The sequence below is a fragment of the Struthio camelus genome, chromosome 3 (assembly GCF_040807025.1).
Source record: "Struthio camelus isolate bStrCam1 chromosome 3, bStrCam1.hap1, whole genome shotgun sequence".
NCBI classification, from domain to species: Eukaryota; Metazoa; Chordata; class Aves; order Struthioniformes; family Struthionidae; genus Struthio; species Struthio camelus.
In genome coordinates this window covers 140,694,215-140,713,376 of record NC_090944.1, presented here as the reverse complement: position 1 = coordinate 140,713,376, position 19,162 = coordinate 140,694,215, and the positions used below count along the sequence as shown (strand labels likewise).

The 19,162-nt window shown below is 40.4% G+C and overlaps 1 protein-coding gene across 1 annotated transcript; it reads right to left on the bottom strand.

The window, feature by feature from the left end:
• Positions 1 to 6,403: 6,403 nt before the first annotated feature.
• On the bottom strand, positions 6,404 to 19,160 carry MDH1 (malate dehydrogenase 1). The gene is made up of 9 exons (XM_068940635.1): positions 18,793 to 19,160; positions 13,125 to 13,223; positions 12,686 to 12,782; positions 11,528 to 11,703; positions 9,991 to 10,113; positions 9,680 to 9,856; positions 7,932 to 8,045; positions 7,636 to 7,725; positions 6,404 to 7,045 (listed from the first exon to the last, which is right to left on the bottom strand). Exons 1-9 carry the CDS (start codon positions 18,793 to 18,795, stop codon positions 6,920 to 6,922), a joined length of 1,005 nt encoding a protein of 334 aa, XP_068796736.1. The 5' UTR covers positions 18,796 to 19,160; the 3' UTR covers positions 6,404 to 6,919.
• Positions 19,161 to 19,162: the final 2 nt, after the last annotated feature.

Genomic DNA, 19,162 nt, shown 5'->3' with positions numbered 1-19,162 from the left:
AGGTGCGTTGCCCTTCTCCGTCCTTGCTCTGGCTGGGCGTCGGAGGCGGTTAACAGCATGCCCCGTGCCCCAGCGGGATACGCGCACAGCACAGCCATACCTAGCCATGGCTTAAGTTTACTTTAGAGTGATTCTCTCCTTTGATACCAATAAGAAATGTTAACTTTGTGGGGTTTTTTTTTTTTGGGGGGGGCGGGGGAGGGTGTTTTGGGGAGGTTTTTTTTTTTTGTAGCTTAGAAAATAAAATCCTTTAAAGGTTGATTCTCTCCTTCATCAAGAAGGAAACCTCACTCTTTCATATCTTACTGGGCTTTTTGCTGTATCTCAAGTCCCAAACAGATGAGGTGTGTCCACCATCCAAAAAGAGTGCACGATCCTCTGCTTGACTAGATACTGCACATTAACTTTGCTGCTAACGTGGGAAGAACAGCATTACTCTGTCATTACCGCTGTCTTGCTAGCGCTGTTACGTTTTAGAAAGTCCCTAGGTGTATGCGTATAGTGCCATCCTCAGCAGGAACTTATTCCTGGATTGGGAGCAAACTTTCATCCCCCTGAGTGTAGCTTCAGGGAACAATTCTAGGTAGAAGCTGCCTTCAGGAGAGCGTTTTGTCCTCTGGGACTGGAGGCCTTTATAGTGAGCGTGAATTAGCGCCATGTGCACACATTTATGGTGCTGAAGAAATAGCACAGTCTCTGTTTAAACCCCTCCTAAATAGCAAGCTTACTTTTGGGGCTTGCGTTCAAGCCTTCTGGTGTATGTGGCTCACACTGTGCTGTCCTCAGTCAGCCATCCTCGCATGTTAAAAAGTGTGTCTGCTGTCAGCACAGCACGCAAAAGAGATTTATCTAAAAATACTTCTTGCTATTTCCTTCAAATAGAAGGCCAAAAATGTTTTCTTTCTTCTCCTCCTAAGAGCGTGCAAGTGCAAATAAATTTGCGGGCCAAAGCTGGAAAACTTTACGTTCCCACCTCCCTCCAAGCAGAAACACTGTCATCTGCACAAGACATCCTGTTGGACTCACTACTAAAGCCAATTTTATGTCACAGTGGTTGTGCCTGCTTGTAGCAGTTACATGTCTGTAGCCTGGCTATTCAGTATAAATGAGCTTCTTATGATGAGTTTCATCAACAGCTTGAGGCAATTTGTCTGCAATTCTGCTGAAAGATGTAGTCCTGTCCTCCCACGTTCCCTGGGCTAACTGTCCCTGCCCTCACCAGCACTTTGTAAATCAAAGCAGTTTGCTGATCTGGCTGAAAATTATCCACTTTTGTTGCCCTTGTTTGGTTTCCTATAAAAACTAGTCTCCTTCAGTGGGTTTTAAGCATAGGCTTAAATTGCTCCTGAAACACCCCCTTATACTGGTTTATTAGTGGCTTCTGAAAACTTCTCTCTTAAGCTTTGAAAGGATTTTGTTCCCACTGGCTTAGAAGGTAACGGTATGAATACGGTCAGTGTTTTTCAAGTAGGTCACATCAGCCAAGGTGTACTGTTGGAGGTCTCATTTAAAAAAGACACAACTCACCAGTGTTTGCTCAGAAATACTCGTGAATGAGGAAGCAAAATTGTATATATAAATATAACCAGTGGAAATTTCACAAGGGAGGGACTTCACTGGACTTTTGAAAGGACAATTCTACTGTTTTACAAATCCCCAGTGATGATTTAGCTTAAAAAAATGGAGCCCAAGCAAGCTGTAGTTTTACAGTATATTTTCTCAGTCTTTGACTTAGCTCCAGTATTTTGCCTTTGTATGTATATGTGTTTACTACTGCTGAACATATCAACGCTAAAGATGCAAAATTCAACCACTAGTTAGCTCAGTGTAACTGGCCTGAGCTGCTAGCCTGCAGTTATGCACTCAGGAATGTTCTCGTTCCTTTATTGCCAACAACAAACGAAAGCTCACCTTTAGCTCAAATATTAATTCTCGGTACTAATTGCAAAAAAACCCCCAAAAAAACAAAAAAACCCACTTTGTATGGTTGATATGTGCAGCCTCATAACTGTGAAGCTCTAGGCTTGTAAGGACAGTCAGGTAGCTCCTCTGAACTCTAGACAGATTTTTCCATCGTCATCTGATCAGGTGAGTGTGTGTGTGTGTGTGTATGTGAATATACACAACGTGTGTATTACTGCCATCTGCCGGAAAAAGGGTTGTCAGCTCTTCTCTGGGTCAAGCTGTTCTTTTCCAACATTGCTCTTCAGCTGCAATAAGGAGAGAAAAAGAGAGGGAAATGGTGCCTTGGGAACAGGACAGTCTGAATTCTGGGCTTTCTGCCACTGAGAAATATTAAGTGGTTATGGTGCAGAGTCAGAACTACTGAGAAGTCCTAAGTGGGCAAGAGATTCGTTAATACAGTATATTTCATCAGGAGTCTACAAATGCTCAGAGCATCAAATACGCGTTGGCTTGAGTTAATACAGCTTTCACTGTGTTTGAGTTCTCCCATGGATATGACGACTACATTTTTGAAAGAAATTAGGCCAAGGTCTCCACACAAATCCGTTGCGTCATTTAGCTACAAAATACTTGATAATTGTGGTTAGCAGATTTGGAAAAAGAAAAGCATCTGTGCAATTTAATTCTTAGTCATAAATTAGCATGCTTGATAAAAGACTCTGCAAGACCAACACAATGGGACTTACTTCTACCCAAGCTGAAGATTGCATCGTTATCTAAAATTTCTATTTACCTTCATTCACAGTATTTCATTTTAAGCAGCTCACTGCTCCTTTCTGTCCTGATACAATAGCATGTCAAGCACCTCCACCAAGCTAACACTTTAAAACTGTTGGAATCTGTCTTTCAAAAACACTATTTTGAACACAAAATAATTATTTTGTGTTAATAATAATAATTTAATAATTATTATTATTTTGAACACAAAATAATTGTCTGAATTCTCAACTGCAAATAGTTGTATTTGCAACAGTTCCTCTTTCATTTTATCTGAGCTATAATTATCTTCTAGGATTTACTATTTGTAATGCAAAATACATTTATAATGCAAAAAACAAAAAAAATCTCCAAGCCATGGGCAGCAGGAGGAAAAAAAAAAAAAAAAAGGAAATAAAAAAATGCTAACAGATTCTTTCAGGAGACCTTTCCTCAGTATTATAAAGTCATCTCACTCCTTCCTAGTACTTTGAAAGCACACTGCATCTATTTTACTTGCCAGAGACATTTTGTTGCCTTTCCTGGTACAAAGCAAGCTTCGACACCTCCTGATCTGATATGACAAGATGTCTTATAAATATGAACAAGGTGCCAGTCTTTGTGTGAGGATCAGAGCAGATCCGTTCATTTGGACTCATTTGTAAGAGCTAGAGTTTCTAGCTTTGCCTGCAATCACTGTTAAAAAAAAAAAAAAAAAAAAGGAGAGAGGAATAGCTGCAATAGGACAAGTAGAACAGTACAAGAAAAATTTTCTGCCAATGCATGAACTCAGCCAGGACCCCGGAGTTCCCAGCTCTTCCATGTATAAACCTTCCAGAAGTGAATCCAAATCTTACAATTCAAATCTTAATTTCCCTCAGCATGTGATCTTCAAAGAAAGCTTAAATGTACTCATTCTGGTATTGCTCTTTAAAGCCCTAATTTTTATTCTCTCGGGGAAGTCATTGACTAGTAAGAAGTGGATGTGAACTTCCTTGCTACACATAAACTTCATATATACTGGTATCACTCTTTAATAACAGAAAGATAACTTTTGATACTTCTGCAGTTATAACTGTTTAAAAGATGCAGTTTGTGTAAATACATTGCCTTGCATAGAATCACTTTGGTTAGAAAGGACCTCTTGAAGTCATCTAATCCAAGCTCCTGCTCAGAGCACAGTCAACTTAGATCTGGTTGTTCAGGGCCCTGTCCAGCTAAGGTTTGCATATCTCCAAGAATGCAGACTCTACAACCTCTCTAAGCCCTTATTCCAGTATTTGATCACCCTCACAGTATTCCCCCCCCCTCTTTAAATCAAACTAAAATTTATTTTTCCAACTGTTGCCTCTCATCCTTCCACCGCGTGCTTCAGAGAAGAGCCTGAATCTGTTTTCTCTACACCTTCCCCTTAGATAGGTGTAGACAGCCATAAGATCTCCTCCGAGCCTTTCTTTCTCTACACTGAACAAACTCAGCTCTCTCAGCCTCTTCCTGTAGGTCATGCTCATATTTAAACACCATGGGACAGAAACATTTTAAGGAAGAACAGAGTATTTACTATTGTAAGTTTGGGGAGAAGTGTGCAAGCTGCCTCTTGTACTTGAAAACTAACAGTCTCTGGGAAGAGTGGATTACTACTGTTCCTCGTTCACATACATGTATTATATTATAATATGAAGAGGAAAAACTGGAAAAAGTAAAACAAAGGACAAAACAGTTCAGACACATGAATACAAAGATCACCCACCACTTAACTAGCAACCCACTTCTTAAAAACTCTTAAGCCAATTAAGCATGCAACCAATGAGCATATCGGACTTCCTGTTGTTTGTCATAGAAGCCTAGAGGAAATAAAAACTCATAACGTGAATGGAACCAAATTTGGATTCAACTGTTAACTTGATTAGGTAAACATCATGTGATAGTGTATCGAGGACCAAGATTAATGATGCAATTGTTCTGACACACCAAGTGTTATAAGCATCACTCTGCAAAAAGTGAAAATTGTCTCCTGAAGACAACTGCTTTAACAGAAACAACCAACCGTACAAGAATGAGAACTTTCAGAATTAAGGAGAAAAAAAGAAAGGAAGAAAGAAAAACTTTCTTCCCTATAGCAATGTTTATGTTCACAAAACCTACTGCAACACCAGTGTTATTTAATCACAGAGTTTTCAGACACAGACGTTATGTGCTTTTTCCTTTCATAAGCCTGTACCCTTTTCAAACTGAGTAACAGTGTGCATTGTGGCCATCTATCACATTGACTTTAAAATGTACCATTGTCTTAAAATAAGATGTAGCATGGTAATTACTGGAATGAATGCCTTCAGTCCCTGGGCTCATGCTGAAATGATATTTTACTGACTTTGTATGAACACTAGAAGGCAGTCATTACGTGAGGAACTTTCCCTACCTCCCTAATTTCTAGCAAAGTTACCCAAAAAGGTTCTGAAGATAGTTGGAAATGTACAAAATTCGCTTCTCAATTTTTTTTTCCAATGGATAAACTCCTAAAACTTAAGGGTTTAGAGAAAGAAAAAAGTATACTGTCTAAAATAGCAAAAATACAATGCTTATGTTTGTCATCTGTTCCTAAGACTGCAAGAACACAATTTCTTGAGCAGCTGCTTCATAAACATTCAAAGCATTCACCTTTCGTGCTCTGTCTCCAGGTAGTTTGTGCTGCAGCACAGGCTTTCCAGTTTTCTGAAATGCTTTTGGGTTTTTTTTCAACTATTCATGTATCATAGCTCTGCAGTTGTACTATTTTCACTTAATAGCTACAGTAATATTATGAGAGCCCTGCCACTGTCACAGACTTAAGGATTGTTTAAGGATTATTGATAGCTCTTCCTTATTTTATATTCTAGTTGATTAATGCCAAACAAAGCCATTCCTATTCTTTGAAATTCAGCTAAAGCTTTTACGCATTTTTTTTTTTTGTAGAAATGCGTCTTTCTTGAACTGTCATTTAAAGACACCTAATCAAAAGACTGAAATCAAATGACTTCAGGTGAGAGATGTGCTACAGCACAAGGCAAAAACACTTACATTGGGACACAGTGGTCAAAAGCTTAGCATGGACATTCTGTACTACTAAATCCCACTTTCACAAGTGTTTGCACTCTATAACCAGAGTAGGAAGTATTTAAAGTGCTGAGAAAACAAACAAACAGAACAGGAAGTAGTACATCTAAGTAACTACTACCAGAACAACAAACCTGGCATGCTGTAAGAAGTCTAAGTAAGGTGGGTTTCTGCTGAGAAAGACAAAACCTGCAGCTAGGAGAAGTACAGCAATACTCACCTGTTTGCAACAGAATAATTACAGTATGATATAGATGAAATAGCTTCCTCAAGTTAGAAGTGTTCGTAGGCTGTGCTAGGAAAATAATCAAGCAAGTATATTAACCTCACTTAGTCTTAACCAAATGAGTCTATATCTCCTGGGATAAGAGGCCTTGATCACCTTTGACTCAAGCTGTAACTACATTTGTACTGAGCTATGGTACCAATTCTGCTTTTGAATTGCAGCGTTGGAGGATAAGTCTGCCCTACTACCGTCTTCAGGCTATGTCTGATTTTGGCTGGGACAAATCAAAGTGCCAACTGTCAAGAACACTTCTTAGAGCTAGTTTGCTTACCCCTCTTAAAATAGTTTTTAGTTGTACTATAGTACTCAGCTAGCTATGTAACTGAACTGTGTGAATAAAGGGCAACAGACTACTCTTAGCCATTATGTGATTAAGCATCTTTTAATATTTCTATTGACAAGCATTGTAGAGCATAACCAGAGTGAACAGTATATACTTGGAGTCTGTTTGTGCAGTGATCGATTTGAGTCACTGAAGTACTAGTTCAAGGAGAACTATTGGCATTTTGATTTCATTTCCAGTTCAGCAGATGATGCAGAGTGATCACAGGCTAGGACATGTTCCAATAGCGCCAAGTTCTAATCAAAACTGAGATTGTGCGTTAGTAGCCAAGGCTGAGGCAAACAATTGTTCTGTATCATACACAGAAAGCAACTAGTATTGAACAGAGTTTGGTCAAACAAACTAGTTTTACGTATTGATATTCTCATTGCTAATAACTCTACAGGCGCAACGGTACCAATAAGCATATGAACTTTAAAATGCACAGTTGCCACAGACTGTTGACTTGAATACAGTAATAGTGTTTGGTAGCAGACTTAGAGACGACTTTTAGATTCTTCCACTCTTAAGTGATTTTGTAATTCCTGATCACCTAGTCATGCACTGGAAAGGAATTCCACAGCGGTCTCCTTCTCTTCAGTTAACTCTTTAGCAGTCAGATCCATCTTCTCACGAGAAAAATCATTTATAGGAAGACCCTCAACAAACTTCCAGGTCTTGTCCTATTTGGGGAAAAGTCCGTATGATGTCAAGCGTCATTCAGTTTGCATAAAGCTAACTTTGCAGTATAAGCACTACAGTGAATTAAGTATCAACTTTGAAGACGACCGAGCTTGGCTAATTTAGAACTTGGCTTGCTCAAAATGAAATGCAATATTGAGTTAGAATCTTAGTATGGTGACTAGTGTTGCCCACCACCACAAAAAAAAAAAATCGTATTTTACTTCAGTTATATAAAGACGTGAACTTGTAGAAGAGCCACGAATAAGATTGCTTTCTGTAAAGCAATCTACACGGTCAGCGACAAAGCTTATGGCCTTAAAAACTGCATCAGGTAGAAGTGAATTTTGTTTTCAGATAAACAGTACCATCAGCAGTAGCTAGTCAGGACAGACTGCTTTTTTAAAATCAGTATTTACTTGGCAACAACTAGTACAAAATAGTGTATAATGGTCCCCTCTGTGAAAGACTGCTAAAGGCCCACCTCTCAGCAATTGCAGTCCCATAAGAAAAGCACTAGCGTTGACAAGCTCATATGACAGTTCAGCTAGATCTTACAGAAGATAATTAGACCATAATTAAGACTAAGTACCTTAATTACCACAGGGAATGAATATAGCAAGTCTTCAGGAACACCGTAAGAATTGCCATCAGAAATGACTCCCATGGAAACAAATTCCCCCTGGAAAACAGAAGAGTCAGGAACAGTAACTTTTGACTGCTAGAAGCAAGCAAAATACACACACACCATATATATTTTGCATTTCCTATGGCACTTTATTCCAGAAAGACCTATTCTTCCCTCCTCACACATACACTGAGGTCAAAGACACTGGCATCAATCAAAGCATTAGGCAAACAAGCACTTAAGTCAGTGCTATATCTTACCGCTGGAGTGCCAAACCAGATGTCCCTCACATGATCACAGATAGCTTTGGCAGCTGACATCGCACTGGACAGCTTCCTAGCCTTGATAACAGCTGCTCCACGTTGCTGAACAGTCTGCAGTTAAAAGAAAAAAACAAACAACAACAAAAAACAAAGAAAACCTTTAAATTGTTAAGCAGCAAAACCATGGCTTGGTCTAGATGCTGTTAGCAAATGCCATGAGGAAAGACCACCTTATAAATGTTATTTAACTTAATCAGTCAAGATACCGTCTATCAGTGAACATGGCATACAATCCAGAAAATACAATTAGAAAAGTCTGGCCAAGGCAGACCATAATGGAATGTTTCAGAGGCTTAGTCAGTTCTCAGTACCTCCTTATAGCTAGCTAGTAGCCTATTAGCTTCTCTCTCATAAGCTACCAGATCTTTCAAGGGTGGACTGTCAGGACACTAGATACAGGCCAACAGTAACAAAGTTTGTAGAGTGACACTGGGAATTTAGTTTTTTTTTTTTTTATCTGAATACCTGAGTGAACTACTTGCTAGTCTCCATCCTACAATACTTAACGCATACAATTTGTTCTATGACTAAAGATGGTTGAAACTAACTCCTCGTGCTCAAGACTGTTTTTAAGAATTGCACTTAGAATCAGAATAGCTGCTGCAATTTTAGTAATTTTTTTAAAAATAATTTTGGTAAGGTTCTATGCAAACTAGAACGCAGCCTTGAAAGCAGCGGTTATGAAATCTCCTTATCCTAGGCAAACCACTCTAGCATAGAGCAGCATTACAGTGTACCCAGAAGGCCAAACGTGCATCCTGTCTCCTGCCACATGAGATTGGCATGTCCTTGACTCTGCTCTATGAGAAACTCCTATAACAGGTTTTCACTTACTATCTGGCTCATGAACTTTACTTTGGCTGTCAGTGTACAAGCATTTTTTCTACAGAGACAAGCATGGCCTGGAGTAAGCTGTATCCAAAGACAAGATAGGAAGCAAGATAGAATATGGTCAGATGGCACAATACATCCTCTGTCCCAAACTAGGTGCATCTTGGCTAGGAAGTAGTACCCGATCGTCAGCATGCTGTTAACATCGCAATACCAAGTTAAGTACATCTGCTCGGAATAACATTCACCAAGGCTTTAGTAATCCTGTTTCCGTTTATATTGCAGGGAAGTAGATCTTGATCAGTCACTACCTTTATTTATTTCTACCCTACATTAAAACATTTGCACATGTTTTCTAGATTTTTTTCAGATTACTCCTAAGAAATGCTGGAGAAGAGGCCATAGATTTAGACCTAAAAAGTGTGTGTTCGGGGAGAGGGCGGAATGGCTGGGCTGTTTTTGGTGTTGGTGGGGGGGGGGGGGGGGCAACAAAGGGGAAGAGTGACAATCCTCCTAACTTCATCTACAGAGCTCCCCAAAAACGTCACTGAAGTGAACCGTCAACGGTGCTTGTGTATCGGATAATGAGTTACAACTAAGCTAAGATCAACATTATTTTCATTGATTAATTTTAGCATTCTAAATAGATGTTTCAATAATATCTACCTAAGTTTTATCTTCTATTGAAAAGTTTACAGTGTTACAACTGATAGAGACAAGCCTTATGAAGATGATTTATTCTAGTGAGACATGAAGAACTGCTTCACTAAGTCTGTGTTAGTTACATAGTTTACAATTTTTTTTTTTTAAATGAGACACAAAGAAAGATCATAAAAAAACACACAGGATCTTACCAGGATAAAGTCTCCCTTCAGCCAGCTGTCATCTTTTATCGCTTCATAAACTCCAACTTCCTTTCCCTTCACATTTACCTTTGCATGGTTAACATCTGGATATTGAGTAGAGGAGTGGTTCCCCCAGATGATGACATTCTTCACATCATTAGCAGTCACACCAAGTTTCAGAGCAATCTAATTGGAAATTAAGAAAATGTAGATTCTGTTAACTTCAGCTTCTCAATTCACCGGACTCTTTAAAAGCATGGCTCTGTTTCTATTTAGCAGAGACATCAGAAAACATTCTGCCTTGAATAGGTTCTTTTCACCTGAGATTTAGCTCTGTTGTGATCCAGGCGAGTTAAGCAGCTGAAGTTTTCCTTTGGTATTGACGGGGCTGACTTTGAAGCAATCAGGCAGTTAGTGTTTGCTGGATTCCCAACGACTACCACCTACAGAAGAAAACAAAGGGGAAAGCAGATGTGGAAAGATGAAGCAGCAAAAAGAAATCAGTATTTAGTCAAGGTATTTCTGCAAAATGACCCCCTTAAGTAAAACACAGAAAATTCAGTATATAAGCCATGGCTTTGCCTTCCAAGAAACTGTCAAGAAGTTCTCTAAATCCCTAGTTGTCGTCAAGATTATTCTAGGTGGGTGTTGTTTGTAGTCGCTTAATCTTCTGTAAGCGTACAAAAAATATTTTCTAGCTAGGTATTTTCTTTGAATGAAAATAGGATTTCTAGGGAGATCCATATTACTGACCTACAGCTTGGCTTCAACCCCCATGCTACTAGATACGCAGAAAGAACGATACATACACACTACTCAGCCCACAGTGAATCAGCCATCACCTCATAGAAGGTTGCTTGGCTGGCTGTCATATATATATATATATATATATGCGTGTGTGCGCGCAAAATTGCTTTATAATTAGAAAGAAGGCCAGAACAGTTGCTTATCTCAATGCTCATAGGCAGTTTGAAGTAAAATACTATGCCTGAACTAAGATCAATTTATTACTTTGGGGAACCGATTTTATTCTTCCTTCATCTACTAATGTGCCTCAAACGATTAACATCCAACTCCATATAATCTCAATCACACAAGCTAATCTACAAACTTCCCTTTGTATTTGCCTTTTGAAAAGGAATTCAATAAGTTTTCCATTACTCTGCAATAGCTACATTGATAGTTTTTATTCCAACTGTATAAAGACGCAAACAAGTCTTTAGAATCAGTAGGAAGTTCATCAGCTGAGGAAGCAGACATTAAAAAGTCAGTTACAAAGCACAGTTGGAGTCTGGGTCTGAGATTAAGAGCAGTAGGAGAGCAGCCATATGATCCCATTAACTGTGCTGAAGGAGCCTGAGAGAGAACAATTAAAAGCTTCCAGTGCTGCATTAAAGTCCAAGACCTAAACAACCTAAACAAAGCCTATTTTTTGTGCAACTGTAATTCCATATGGATACTGAAGGGTCATTATGTCAAAGCCACAGATGCATACAAAGTAGAAAATTTCGAACAGATAATTTAGTTCTCCCAGTTAAGACAGATAACAAGCAGAAGGCTTTTTTTTTTTTTTTAAAAAAAAGAAATGCTGGTAACAACTTCAAAGACTCTGTGGAACATAGGATACAACATAAGATTCACCTTCTGTCAGTGAATGAATTTAAGACTAAACCATCTACGTATTTAAGCTATCATATCTCATCAAGCCCCGGAGAACATTCTATACTCAAGATTAAAGGAAAGAAACGTATGCACAGAATAGAATCATACTTAAGCAGCAGCAACGTTCTACAATCTTACATATCTTTACATAACTCAATACATAGTTAGCTTTTAAAATTCAGTTTCTGTATTTACCTTGACAGTCTTTTTGGCATACTTATCCAAGGCTGCACCCTGAGACTTGAAAATTTTCACATTTGCTTTGAGTAAGTCCTTTCTCTCCATGCCCTCTCTTCTTGGCATGGAGCCAACCAGAATTGCTATGTCAAGATCTTTGAATGCAACTTCCTCCTTGTCTGTTGAAATGACCTCTAAGAAAAAGAAAGGGGGAAAAAAATCCAAGAAAGATAAATAGTCATGGCAAAATGTTAATGGTATTATTTGATTCATAAATAGTATATAATCTGATCTGACAACAGCAACACCTCCCCCTTCCGAAAATAGGAACTATAGTCATTTGGCCCTAACTCCACAGATTAAATATTTGTCAGTAGGCAGTTCTTTGTTTCTCTATACAAATATTTATCTAAAGCTTTAAATGTAAATTCTGAAAACACGGCAAAACGTCTATGTCAAAAGATACCTCTTCTCTCTCCCTCTTTAAATATATATACACACGTACATGTGTGCATACGTATGTTCCTCACCTTTACCAAAAGAAATCACCGATTTTTAGTGGCAAGTACCAACATAAATGAAATTCTCCTCTCCCCTTAAGAACTTTTCAGACTGAAGGTTTAGTGTATACAAGTGCATGAGCTGGAAACCATACATTTTTCAAGTAACTACTGTAATACCCTCAGTAGCATCTACTGACTCCTTTTCTTGCACTTCTCTAGACTACAAGAATTTAGCTTGTTTACATGATGATTGATGAGCCATTTCTCTGCATCTTTTTTCATAGGGTACTTCTAAAGACCTAGGATTTTTCATTTAGTAAAAGCACACAGGCATACCCAAAGATTCAAAGTTATTTTACCACTACACTAGAATACAATATATACGAACAACTATCTGACAGTCTCTTGTCCATACCGACAGCTCAGAATTAGACGATACAAGCCAAAATCTAGACATCCACAGTTCTTTACGTAAAGCTCATTATTTAGAGAGGCAACATTAATCACAGTTTGCAGACCAAGTGTAATTAAGTTAATTTATCTTCCATAAAATACGAAGCCAAGAAAGGACCATCTAGTATGTCCTTTGCCTAACACCAGCTGCAGCAACACATAAGTCAAACAGTTGCATCAGAACATATCTTAGATAAAAGAAAAAATTTCTTTTGGCCACCTCTCAGCAGCGGTAGAGCACAATCCTGCAGCTCCATCACTACACCTTCCAATACAGTCATCATGGGAGTGATGTCCAGCAGAACAAGAACAAGAGGCTGTAAAGAAGAGAATGGCTTAGCATGAGTTGGGCTTACAGTCATCTGCTTTTAAACTGAATTCATCTTGTTACCTGCTGGAAACAGTTATCTTATGTAAGGAGTAGCAACTTAAAATCCATTTACAAAAAACTGAAAAACTTCAGCATGACTAACAACTGAAAGCTTGCACAACATAGAGCAAGACGCCATTTTCCCACTCAAAAAAAAAATGTTACTTGCACATTGGTAAACCGTTCTGAAACCTTACAAGAAAACAATTCTCTTAGGGACTACAGTTCTGACATTAGTTCATTCACTGCTGTGCAGCAGAGACAAGTGACAATTCAGGGCAGCAGTTACCTGTTCTTTGCCAAAGACATCTCCCTTGGCAATGCTGTAGAGCAGGGAGTAAGCAATCTGCCCAGCAGCTCCAGTCACCAGGACTCTGATTGGTTCAGCCTGTAAGAGAGAATAACCAAGACTTACCCACTGCTACATAGCGCAGCGTCACCCAATTTGAGAGCAGTAAAAAATTAATGGTTACTGCAAAGACAGGGTTAAAAGTATTTACTCTGGAAGAAAACATGTGCTCAGACACAGAACAGAGCCAGCTCCTAGGACTCTGCTTCTATTCGGCTGGAACCACCAGCAACTCTTAACTTGTCTTCAACATAAAACGGACTACACCTGCAAAAAACACACTAGCAAGAAGTGCTCCTGAAAAAGCTTCCAAAACGCCAGGAATTAAAATTTATTTGCCCTTTTCTCATTAAAAAAGGCTTGGATTCCTTCAAATAACACTGTCTTTTTAACATAAGCACTTGCAACATGCACCCACTTATTGGATTATACCATGACTTCTGTACTTTAGACTTACTCTGCAAGTTTCAGTCTGTCCTGTTTTGCTCATTTTCAGATTCTTACAGTAACGACGACTGTTTTCATTAAACATTTTGAATGCTTACTTGCCAGCAAAGACTTACTGAATGTCATAAGCCAAGGAATCTAGCAGACTTACAACTACTGCTTTGCTGAACTGTTACATGGCAATTTAACAAATCTATGGACAACAGCTAGTGTCTGTATTTGTCTAGGATGTTACATCCATAATATAACTGTCCATTACCAATTTGACCCAAAATTCCGAAAGACTGGGAAAAGACTATGCCAATACATTGCTACATTGCAAAAAGAGGGGGAAAAAAGTGTCTTACTCTGTAGCAAAAGTCTGTTTCATTAATCAGAACCAAGACTTTGGAAACACTACAGATTAGATTAATTTTAACAAATCAAAGCATGCCAAAAGATATTCCTAACCTAATACTTTGTAACCTCACTTTTTTGTGTACTGCTTTTTTCCTAGATGCAATAGGGCCAGGGCAGACCGCACTAAAACGCGCACAAAGAGGCTCTCACTAGTCTGCTGAAATCCCATGCTCACTTTTTCAAATAACTACGAGATGATCATTTCAGTTATTGAAAAAGATATTTTCCATAGTCAATTATATATGAAATGATCAAATTGCAAATTGCTGGCTCTATTGCGAAAAGTAGCTGGCAGACCAAAGGCAGTTACTACCCCTTTCTTCCCAGCATTGGTGAGGCTGCAGCTGGAGCACTGAGTCCATTTTTGGGACCTCCAGTTTTAGATAGATGTTGAGAAACCAGACAGGATCCTGTGGAGCATTACTTAGATGGTCAGGGGCCTTCAGCACATCTCCTGTGAGATGACATTGAGGGAGCTGGGCACAGTCGGGAAAGGCAGAGGACAGGGAGATCTAACAGCAGCCTACCGCTACTTCAGGGAGGGTTACAAAGGTGACATTGCCACAAATTGCAGCTTGGGAGGTTCAGTTTGAAGAGAGAAATTCTTGACTAGTATGGTACTACAGCAGAGGAATAGGTTACCCAGAGTTTGTGCGTCCTTGGATTTTTTCAAGGATCAGATAACCAAAACCTACTTGGCCTGATGGCCTAGATGACCTGGATCTAGTGTCGGCAAAAGTCTTGATACCGGGCTAGACTGGACAACCTCCAGACTCTGTGCAAGATGTCATACTGGATGACCTCTAGACATCCCTTTTAACCACCGTTCCTGCCACTGATGTTTACAGGAAAATTACTTTGGGATTTGAATCTGCAGCACTCACCATCAAAGCACAGCTGCAGCAGGCTAGCATTAGATAATAATAAAAATGAGGCCACTTAGAAGCTATTTTGCTCTACACTAAGTAAAACAACAGCATAAGTGATGAAGTTAAAAAAAAAAAAAAAATCACTGAACTCCCAAATGTAGAATTCAATGTGATTTTGTCTACAAATATTTTAAGAATCGTTCTCATAATGATAAAATAACTACGGTTATGGTGTTGAACCGCATTATTCCTTTTGAATATGTCCTACTGGCAGTCTCACCCCTCAAGCTTTGCCAAAACTAAACAAGGAGGGGGAAGAAGAGCAGACAAAGAATTCTTGCCATTTAAAAAATCTAAAAACCTCATTCACTACTCTACACTAGACACTCTCGAGATTAGTGAACTGTATTATAGGTTACATAACTCCAGGTTAGCAAAGTTATAGCCTACATATTCAGTGAAATAGCTGAAAGATGATAAGCAGACAGACTTAACATGATGATAAACAGACCACAGACACATATTAGATCTTAAAGCACACTTTTTAGCGTGTTGCTAAGGAGGATCTATTTGTTATCAAAGTAAATGGAATAATGACTAGTCTTTTGAGACAGCTAATCATATTAGTTCGGAAAATAAGTACTGGAAAGTTACTGTGCCACAAAAACTTGGCCTGGTAAAAATCCCTTATCAGTAGCATATAAAAAGTGATCCCATGCTAAGTATGCTATTCCAGAACTCAGGGAGATAACAGCAGAACACATTTTCTTTGTATTACACAGTATCTGAAATCAACTGAATTTGACACGCCAAGATTTCTGGTGAAGTGCAAAGAGGATTTTAAAAAGGTAAGCTCTTTCTCCTTTGCAACCCAGGAGCCAATTTAATTTAGTAATTCTTGTAAAATCACAAAAGGAGAAAAAAGTCAACCAGAATTTTTTCTTCTATATGCACTTTAATCTATGATTTATACATAAACAATTTCAATATATGCACTACCTGTATGGTAAGCCTTTAGCGCAGCAACCAAAGGAGGAAAGTGCTACCTCTTTTCTTTGTGTCTTCCTCTATTTTTTACTGAGACAGACATAACATTTAGCCTTGTTAAAAATAAAATAAAAAAACACAGTTGTGACTCAGCTCAACCTTCTCCAAAAATTATGTTTGTTTAGCACCATCCTTCCTGTTCTCCTCCTCCTTTTCTTCCCGCTTCCATTTCAAAAGAGACATGGTAAGGAGTACTGTCTACTTGTTTCGCTTTTTCTCTCTCCAAGTTTTCAGTACATTGGCTTTACATACAAGCTTTTTCTTTCCGCCTCTTCCACAAGCAAACAACTACTACGAAAGAAGTTTTCATGCAGTCTTTTGATTCCAAGAAGCTGTAGTAACGACTCAAAAATGTTGCATGTCTTACAAAAATAAAAGCTATCTAATGCACTCTAGAAAACTTAACTCATATCATATATAAGAATGGGTATCACTGAGCATCTGAGGCTACTTTTGGAGGGAAGAGGCCTAAAGAAGGGCTTAGCCCTCAAGCTGACAGCGTCCCTCTAACATGCAAGTTCTCTTTCTCTCCCTCACATGCATTCATGTTCAGGCGCTTTAATCCATGACTTGGCTCCTACACGGGCCCTCAATAAGAACACTTTCACCCTCTGGTAATTACAGAGGTGACCTTTGCTCACAGTCTGGTGTAAATGAACTACAGGATATATTAAACCAAACTGAATTTCATACCTCCACCACTTTGCATACATCAGATAGAAAGTTTAAAAAGTTTTAAGAGACAGGGTAAAGACAATGACAAAAAGGAGGAAAAAAGGAAGGGGAGCACTGCATCCCTAGATACCTTATTCTCCTTAATTCAACAGAAACATAGGCTTTCCTCCTTAAATTACCATAGATAAGAGTAGACCTTCTGATATCAAACAAAGAAGAGTAATATTTAAAGTATAACCCACAATCTGCCAGGAGATGTGGGTATCAAGAGTTCTATGTCCAATCAACACAAGTGATAGACTTTGCATTACTACTTATAGTTAGAAAGGACCTCTCTAAGCATAATTACTACTAAACTTAATGACTGTAGCATGCCATCATCGTAACGCTATAGCCAAGCATTGAAGTCAATCAAGCTACCTGGCTTGAGAAGATTCCTTTATGTTTATACCGAGTTTAATTAAGTTGCATTCCCTCAGAAATTTGGAGCCTGCCTAACAAACTTTCCCTTTGCCCCTCCCTCTTTACAACAGGGATGCACTGACAATACAAGTATTTGGAAACGCAGTAGAAACCATCAGCAAGATAGCTGTGCACTTCAGTAACTCCAGCAGCGCTACAGTTCATAGACAGAATTCCAAAGGAATTCTTTCCTTAAGAAACGACCTTCAGATAGGTGCCCTTACAAGAACTTTTTCCATTTCGTTTAGCTAACAGCAATTACATCCACAGCCATGTGATTTTGTTTCAGAAGTTTAACACTTTTCCCCAATACTGAATGCATAATTAGAATACAGAAAATAAGATAAAAAAAACAGTGACGTTCTAACAAACCTGGGCATTAAAGTAACATTTTCAACAAGAAGTTCTCTTGAGTACCAGTAAATTTATGGTAGTCAATGCTCTGAAAGCTCAAGTCTGAAATAAAACTTGCTCTCTTGTGGTCATCCCTGAGGATCCATATTTTGGATGGAAATGAGAGTGGAAAAGTGGTATAATTAAGGTTTACAGATCGAGGTACTTGGACTATAGCCAAAATAGCTGGAAAAGTTTTAAAGGCACACAACTGTCATTTCTACAGCAAAGCAACAAAAGAGAAGTAAATATTTGAATAACAGGATATAAAGTCTAGAGAAGAGATAGGGATGTTTTCATGACTATAGAAGGAAGTAGGATCTCCGTGCACAAGTTTGCAAGTGTGCATATATATCCACACACAAACAAGCAGCAGTCACATGCCGCTGAAAACCAAAGCGCTTCGATTCATCTGTGTAACCTCAACAGAGGTCCAGAGGGACTCTTGGCCAATTTGGAGAATCTACATGAACAGTTTGACTGCTGATTGCAAGCAGGGACGAAACAGAGGGAGGAACACATTTTGCAGGCATTTTCCCTTGAGATAGCTAACATAGAACACAATTACACCCAGAACCTTTAAAATCAGATGACATTCAGGAGCAAGCATACACATATTCTTGAAGGCAAAGTTATAAACTCTGGGCCTCAAACAGGGCTGGGGTTTTAGGAAAGGTGTATTTAGGTCACTGAGGGGCCAGCAGCACCAGCCTGCACGGCACTGCTTCACCGAGGTGACCCAAGCAGCCGCACGAGCAAGGAAAACCTCCCCGAGGGGTCTCCAAAAAAATCAGGCAGCATTTTCTCCGCATCGAGGGAGAGAAGAGGCTGAAAAAACGCCAGGCCGGTGTGTCGGGAGCCGACACTGACCTCCTCTTAGTCCAGGGGCTGGAGGAAGGTCACCGCAGAGCGGCCTCGGCGGGCGCAGGGGAAACGGCAGAGCCGCCGGGCCAGCGCCGCTTGCACAGAGACGGGAATAAGCCCCCAGGGCCCACTTCCCGCCGGTGCTAAGCGGGCCTCCGAGGCGCTGCCCGGGGCTTTGCGGCGGCGCCGCGGCCTGGAGCCCGGGGGAAGAGGCCTCAGGTAAGCGGCGGCCTCAGCGCCAACGGCCCCCCGGGGGAGCGGACGCCATTACGGAGCTCCTTCTCGCCGAGGGGAGACCTCCCCCCCCCGGCCAGGGGAGGCAGCCCAGGGTCGCCCAGGGTCACCCCGTCCCAATCCCCGCCCCGCCCCGCCGAGCCGAGCCGAGCCGAGCCGGAGAGGCCCCCGGCTGGGGAAGAGAGGCGAGGCGCACGGCAGCGCAGCGCGGTACCCACCATGGCCGAGACGAGCACGGCGCCCGACAGCCTCGAGGTCACCTCTACAACGCGACTGCAACGGCGACAGCGCTGCGCTAAGGTGCACCCGAGGGGCGGGGCGCGCGCTCCTCGCGCCGCCCGCGCAGCCGCCTGGGGATTGCAGTCGCCGCTCCCGCCCGCCCCAGGCAACTGCTTGCCCGCTGGGACTACAACTCCCAGCGTTCCTCGGGGCACGCCTGCCTGGCCCCCGCACGCTATTGGCTCAGTCGCAGCGGGTACCCGCCCCTCCCTTCTCCATTCATTGAAGCGCAGAGCCCTTCGGCCGGGCTCCGAGAGCCGCTCCGGTGATTCCCGCTAGGGGGCAACACGCAACTACCTTCCTCTGCGC